Source organism: Adiantum capillus-veneris, chromosome 25 (genome assembly GCF_014529385.1).
Source record: "Adiantum capillus-veneris isolate H3 chromosome 25, ASM1452938v2, whole genome shotgun sequence".
In the NCBI taxonomy this organism is placed as follows: domain Eukaryota; kingdom Viridiplantae; phylum Streptophyta; class Polypodiopsida; order Polypodiales; family Pteridaceae; genus Adiantum; species Adiantum capillus-veneris.
The window spans coordinates 32296481-32304168 of NC_140955.1; the positions used below are offsets into that span (position 1 = coordinate 32296481).

Consider the following 7688-nt stretch of genomic DNA (forward strand, 5'->3'; position numbering starts at 1 on the left):
AGTTTTTATGCAAGTGGGAAGAAAAAACCCACAGTCGAGATTGTCAAGGGTGGTTATAGAGCTCACCTCCTTATGAGTGGTGTATAAAGAAACAACAATTTTTGATAATATTTGGCACAAATCTCAAGTTGTTTAGTTAATGACTTCATCTTCTTATGAGTAGGTGAAAAGACAGTGTATTTTAAGCATATGAAATTGTAAAAATCCCCCTTGGATTTTGAACACCGAAATTAGATTTTAAAATGTCGTTAATCATCGAAAAATTTACACAATATTTTAGTGTGATCACCGACAAAAGCTTCAAATTTTGACATGAAAACCATGAGAATATCAAGTTTGCCTTTATTTTCACTGATTAGATGCAGTTTTCGGGAAAAGTGTGCCTTAGCTTAGCCTTGAGCCGGTTGCAAAATCAAAGTAGCCGGTTGAGGGGAGTGCAAGAAGGAGAAAATTTCGCTTAAAAACATGGAAATTAGTTTAATTTTGCAAAAACACTGGCTAGTAGTGTGGAATTTCTGGTTCGGGGGAGTGCAAGAAGGAGAAAATTTCGCTTAAAAACATGGAAAATAGTTTAATTTTGCAAAAACATTGGCTATTAGTGTGAAATTTCCAGTTCAGGGGAGTGCAAGAAGGAGAAAATTTCGCTTAAAAACATGGAAAATAGTTTAATTTTGCAAAAACACTAGCTAGTAGTGTGAAAACACTGATTAGATGTAATGTATTTTTCTAGCCCGCATAATTGAAGTTTTGACCTATTGCAACTTTTGGCTCCTTCTCGGTGGACTCTGCTTTGCTTGGAGCTCCTGCGTGAAGCCTTGAAGCAAGGTACAATCCCCTCCTCCTCCCCCGCACCCATGTTCCCACAGCTCGGTAACCGTCAGCGCGCACGCTGACGGTTGAGGAGCTTCATTTGTTTGCTTCTTAACGTTTTATGCAGTCAAATTAAGCGGGCATGGCTTTTATAGGAGGCGCAATTCAGCATTTGACAGAGGCGCAGCATTTGACAGAGGCACAATTTCAGCATTTGACAGCATTGACATAGGCGCAAGTTCAGCGTTTGATAGCATTTGACAGCATTTGACAGAGCGCAAGTTCAGCGTTTGATAGCATTTGACAGCATTTGACAGAGCGCAAGTTCAGCGTTTGACATCATTTGACAGAGCGCAAGTTCAGTGTTTGACAGCATTTGATAGGCGGACCAGGCGGACCTCTGACAAGACAGACCTGCAAACTTTCAAAGTCTTCCCGTTCTCAGGTAATTCTAGCCTTCCAACAAGTGAGCAATATTTGTACATTGTCAGTAGGGATGTTACCTCTATACAGAAAGATAATCACTCTATACAGAAAGTTGGACATTGCTGCGTAGGGTTTGAGCGGCTACTTGTATTTCAGGTAGGCTTACTATCAAGCAAGACCATCGATCCTTATTGGGCAATGGAGGCCCTTGCTCATCTTGTACTAATGCCAACATTGAGCCCTTGTAGGTGGCCATTTCCATCTATTTATCATGGATTTTTGTGATTCAACTCTTGCTGTCAAAGTCTCGACAAAGACTTCGCTGTGCTTGCCTGCTTGTTTTCTATGATGAATCTGTCCTTCCATGCTAGTCGGGGACCCTTTATGCCTTGCAAACTAGTCTCCTCGTTTGCCTTGTGGAGAGCCTCTTCCAGCTGCTGTTTGTAGGCTATTATTTTCTGGGCCTCTGTTGAGGGTATCAGCATGGGGTTATCCGTGAAAGCTTCTAGCTGTCGGTTTTTGTCAGCTATTCTTTGTTTTAGAACCTTGATGGTCACCTATTGCTTCAGAGCATGAGAGCTGTAGATTGGCTGACTAATATAGCTTCTCCTTCTAGTCCAAGGCCAACTGTGTGCTCTGAGTATCTATCTCTTTATCGTCTGTATCTATCTCTTTTCTCACTCATCTTGTCGAGTTGGTGGGCGTCTCTACATTGAAGATCCTCGACCAAGGTGGTGTTTGTTTGCTCCAGCTCTTTGTTTTCTTTCTCTGTTAACGGCATATTGGTAGACATGTCTATGCATTGAAAGTCTACTTCTATGTTGAAGAGATAAAATAGCCCAATTTTATTTGCTCTTCTAAGTGCCGTAAACATAGACCAGAGGCTGATAGTTATCATCCTTGTGAGTAACTTTGACAAAGAGGTCAAGGTCATTAGAGCAAAAAACACCCTTGATTGCTGAAAACAGTGTAATTTTTTTTCAAAAAATTGGCAATTTAGAAACAATAGAGGTAAATTGATAAAATTTGAAGGTTTTTACATCAGATTACACTAATTTTTTCAACATTTTGTAGGTTTTCTCACCTTCAAATATAAAACTTTAGAGGTGAATTTCAAAATTTGTATGTGGGATTACACTAAACTAAGGTTTTTTTTTAGCACTGCAGCGGACAAATCCAAAGAGCGGGCAACAAATTTGGAGATCGGCATCTGGAGAAAATTTGGTACACTCTATCAAGTTCACACAAATTTAGGCTGGAGCTTTTCAAATGCGATATAAGTTCACTTAAATGCGTGTTATTATGATGTTTGGCATGAAATGTAGCGGCATTAACAAGTGCTGCAGATTGTAGCCATTGTTTGAATGATGATGATGTATAATGCTTTTTCAAATCTTTATTGATGTAGACATTTATGGCTCCCAAAAGATGAGGCAGCAAGTCAATCAAGAGAACATTTGATTCTCCATGCATGACCTTGAGATCTGGTCCTTCCAAGAGAAGGCATCCAATCGATCAAGAGGCATCTTCTCATGCAGTTGCTACTCGTAGTCCTCATTTCAAATGAGGGGGAAAGAGACGGAGAAAATGCATCTTTGTTGATGATGAAGCTGTCGTGGAGGAAGGGTCTAACCATTTGGAGAGTGGGGATGATGTAAAAGGAGATGAGTCTCGAGAGCCGACAGTGGAGGTTGAAATAGGTGACAATGTTGAAGATGAAGATTTAACAGAGTCTGATGGGATAGCTGAGGATGATGTGGCCCAACATTCTCGACACTTGGGAAAAAAATCCCGTTGGGGATTATGAAGGATGTGTTAAGTCAATTTTACTTAAAACGAAGAAGCAACCCTCCACTTATAGTTTTATGTCGTTTGGTTGCTCATGAAGCTGTACGAGTGGCTACAGATTCTGCATCTTGGTTGATTCCTAGTTTTGACAATGTTGCTTACTTGGATACAATGGGATCTTTTTTGGTGTAGGTGAAAGATTCCTTCGGGTCTTACATGCCTGTCACTCCTCTTGTGGAAGGTAGTTGGGATCCTATTTGGCAAGCTAAGAGTGTTTCATTTGATAATCAGCTCAATAAGGAGTGGCAAGAGCTTCGAGGGCGTCAGTTTTTGGTATGCGATGGAAACCATCGGCTGAAAACATGGATGCGACGCATAAAAGAAGGTAAGAATTAACATCGACGCACTAATTTTTTGCTAGATTTAGTTGTACCTTCTTTTTTGGCTAATTTGGTGTTCTTTTGGCAAGTATGGCATGATAATGAGGAATATCATGTGAGTGTGAGATGCCAATTTTTGGAAGTAGAAAAAAAAAAGAGGCCGAACTATTGCTTGCTCTTGACACCACTAATGTGTAAGTTGTAAATTTGTGGTCTTTTTGTATTTTTAAATTAATCTCACTTTAAACTATTATTTTTCATTTGTTTATATATTTATTGTAGCATTTCACGATCAACAGTGAAACCAAATCTTGGGCATGAGATATACATGTTCCAAAAATTTGGTATCGCCAATAAAGAGATCATTCTTGCACGTCTCACTCAAGAGGACAGAAAGTGGGCTGAGATAGAGATGGCAGTTGAGAGTAGATTATATCAAGGAGTTCCTCCTTGGTATAATTCTCCTTGTGTGTTGATTTCTCAACTATTTTGGAAGGTGAATTGTTGAATTGAGTATTAACTATATATATTTTTCAAGATTGTTTACGATTCATTCAATGAATGTAGTTGTGGTTATGTAGGATGATTTTAATGCATTTATTTCAAAGGAAACTGCAAAATTGAAAGCTCTTAAATTAGATAAGGTGGAGTTTGAAAGGCGATTGCAGAAGGCAACTAAACAAGAAGAAGCTCGATTGAAGGATAGAGGTTATAAGTTTTTGACAATTGCCAACCCAGTTCATGGAGAGGAATTTTTTGAGTTGCTCTTTGATGTGAAGTGGGATGATCCATCCATGGTAAAAATCACACGAGACAAGTTAAATGTGTTGTGCTCCTCAAAACTACCTTCTGAAAGGTATCACACTTTTCAATACTTTTTTACTAGTTGTTTGTTTATGTTTTTCAATTCTAATGAAAATAGTGACATTAAAAGAGAGTTAAATTTCTACTTGAGCAAAAAATTTCTACATGAATGGTATATGAATACACTTATATAAGATGGTGTTTAAGTTTTTGATATATTTTTGGTCTATAATGAAGGAAAAAATATATAGTGGAGATGATGAGTCTTACAAAGGCCAAAGATCCAATCTTTTCCCACTTTGGTGATGTGAAACACTTTAGGGCTTACATTAGAAAAGAATTTTATTGGGCTCACATGCATGATGAAGCTTTGTTGATAATAAGAAGGTTGGAGGTTGAAGAGTTCAAAGGATTTGAAGCTTTTCTCCAGGTTGTTTTCTAAACTGGTCACTTTTTCTTAATAAATGTGGATTGTATTGCATTGTTTTATAATTTGAATGACTACCATAGGTGCAATTAAGAAATCATGGCTTGCAAGCTTTTCCTCAACTTTTAAGAGATATTAAAAGTGCCGGGGACTCTTCCAAAATGCCTGAGCTACAAGAGTCTTGTAAAAGGATTTTATACAGGTGAAATTACATGAACCAACAAAGTCTTTGGCTCTTATTGAAATTATTTTTCTCAAAAGATTAAATGTTGTTATGGTGTAGATGGATGTGTGAATGTGTTTTAAATGGTACACTTGCTACTATGCCTATGGTTACTGAAGATTGGTCAAAGCTAGAGGATGAAAATACCATGTATCCCGGTTCTATGGTAGAGAAGGGTATTTCTATGTGGGAGTGCACAATTTGCCCATGGTGATTGGACTATCCTTTGGGGGTGATCCCAAAGCAAGAACTAGACTTACATGCAAGTAAGTATAACACTTTTTCCTTTTTACATCAAGTTAATTCTCATACTCAATTTCTTTATTCTCATAATATTATTATTATATTCTTCTATTATGATATTCAATTTTTCTATTATGATTCAAGTCCACCAGCCTTGAACTCTTTAGCATTTGATCTCTCTCTCTCTCTCTCTCTCTCTCTCTCTCTCTCTCTCTCTCTCTCTCATGCATGAAAAAATGCATAAGAAAGTATGTTCTAGTTTTTTATAAATGACTTGATTTTGTAAATGCTAAGTTAATTTTTATTTTATATCATTTAAATTTTCTTGTGATAGAGTTTTTGGAAGAGAATAAAGACAAAGATAAAAATCAATCTGCTTCATTAGAGAACTAAGAAGATATGGATCACAATAATGACTTTGGATGGGGGCTCACAAAGAACACAAGAAAGAAATCACTCACTACCTCTTCAAAGAGAGCACCAAAATCATGCAAGTGGGTCAAACATGGGTGACCACAACAAAACAACCTATCCATTAGGAGGGCTAAAGATTGACATGCCTAAAGAAAGCAGTGAAAAAAGCGTTTCAATAGCGGTTGAGTCAGTCATGGAGCGACAACTTCATCAAGGCGGCCAACTCATGGAATACCGGTAAGTTTCTACTTGCTAAATATTTATTTTTGTGATAGTGCAAAACAATTCTATATTACTTGTAATTAAGATAATTAATATAAATTTTTAATGAAAAACTATAGGCTTTCAATTTTTGACTGTGGTAGATGCTCTTCTAGTTGATATGGCTAATGTTGATGATTTTGCCATTCAAAGGTAAAAGAAAGGTTTTGTGGCTTGTGTTATCAACATCAATAGAATGTTCAAGGTGGATGGTGTACTAAGCAACAAATGTTTTGTGTGTAGAATTAAAAAAAAATTGAGCACTCAAAGTCTTGTCTTGTATCACCATTGTGGAGCACCTTGTCGTGAGGTGTTTCGTCTTATCTTTGCGGATTTCCTACTTCTTTGTTGGTGGATGGTTTAGGCCCAATTCGAGCAGGTTACTCAAAGTTTTTGTTTATGCTTTTTGTTTTGATCCATATCACTTGAAAAACTCATTCTAAACATCTTTTCAAAGGTGGATTAAGCAAAAAGATTCCACAATGGAATATATTTTTGCCTTCTCTTGTGCAAGGTGTGATGGATGTAGCAGAACCTTTCTTGGCAGATGAAGGCTTTTTCGTGACTCTATGTCTTGCACAACATATTGGAGAGATTATTACCCATGCTATAAAGGCTGGGTTACGACTTCATCGCACATGGACTCTCATGTTTATTGGGGGATATAGACACCCAGATACCCTAGAGGAGGTGAATCAAAATACCATGTTGTTGTAAAAGATTGCATTATTAACTTAATTTTGATTCAAGTGTGTACAATGTATGCTTATATGTAGGTAATTGATCTCACGGTGGGAGTTTTTTGTTGAGCGGATGTTGCTATACCCACATACAATAGGGAGGCAGGGGAGAAAGTCTCTCCTCGCATGTTTCCTGCATCACGAAGCTTTTTAATGGAGGAGCATCAAGAATGCACCATTGTTCTTGATATACCCATCAGAGGTGGAGCAGAGAGGTCACCCGACTTCTACAGGTGAGAAGATAATCATTTTAATGTAAATTGAGCTTTAATTTATAGTTGAAAAATGACTTACATATTTCAAATTTGCATGTGTAGATGGCTCCTTGCAACCTTCACGGATGACTCAGATTATGTACTAGATGTGTTTTCAGGATGTGGAGGTCTTGGCAAAGCATGTGGTGAGGTTTATCGATATTGTTTGTGCTTGGAGGGGGATGACATAGTCTATGAGGAGTGTCTCAAAAAGGTGGTTTGTGGTCCATATGTGGAAAAGAGAGTTTAGTATCACATCCATAGTGTTTTGAAACAATTATTGAACACACTCTCCATTTGTTGTTTCAAGAATATTGACATTGGACATCTAGGGTTTTATTGTACATGTTCTTGAAGTGATCTTGATTGCAATGCTTTTATGAACTATCTACTCTTTCTAACATCCATATCAAACACTAATGCAGACAACTTGTTAAGCTTTGTTTTGAATAGGGATTTCTTTGAATTCTCTCTCTCCCTCTCTCTCTCTCTCTTTCTCTCTCTCTCTCTCTCTCTCTCTCTCTCTCTCTCTCTCTCTCTCTCTCTAGCCTAGCATATTTAAAGAGAGTAAGTTTGAGGCGATATTGTTCTATATTGTTCTATTCAATATCAATGTGAGGTGATGTTGTTCTATTGAATATTTCTAAGTGAATTGCAAGAATGTAAAAGCTGTTGAAACAAAATGGAAAAATGCTTTAAATAAAGAAAAAAACTCAAAATAGTTTTACATTTCATGAAAAAGCTCGAAATGAAAAGCTCGCAAAACAAAAGCACTCGCCCAAAATGAGTAGAGAATCCTCTAAGGAGTTTGAAAAGGGAAGACAACAATCCAATGAGCTTAGAAAATAAAAGAAACTAAAACAAATTGAAAAGAAAGCTTAGAGACTATTCAAGGAAAGAATGAAGTCAATTTTGACT

General features: G+C 37.3%; 1 protein-coding gene across 1 annotated transcript; it reads left to right on the forward strand.

Annotated features, from left to right (window-relative positions):
• The first annotated feature begins 2707 nt into the window (after window positions 1-2707).
• Window positions 2708-7020, forward strand: LOC147424670 (uncharacterized). Its single transcript, XM_086500760.1, has 6 exons — window positions 2708-2981; window positions 4765-4837; window positions 4919-5008; window positions 6445-6466; window positions 6553-6749; window positions 6834-7020. Exons 5-6 carry the CDS (start codon window positions 6643-6645, stop codon window positions 7018-7020), a joined length of 294 nt encoding a protein of 97 aa, XP_086356886.1. The 5' UTR covers window positions 2708-2981; window positions 4765-4837; window positions 4919-5008; window positions 6445-6466; window positions 6553-6642.
• The last annotated feature ends 668 nt before the right edge of the window (window positions 7021-7688 follow it).

Coding starts and splice junctions, on each gene's coding strand:
- LOC147424670 (XM_086500760.1), top strand. CDS start 6,643: ATGTTTCCTGCATCACGAAGCTTTTTAATGGAGGAGCATCAAGAATGC. Junction 6,750..6,833: donor AGGTCACCCGACTTCTACAG/GTGAGAAGATAA, acceptor TTGCATGTGTAG/ATGGCTCCTTGCAACCTTCA.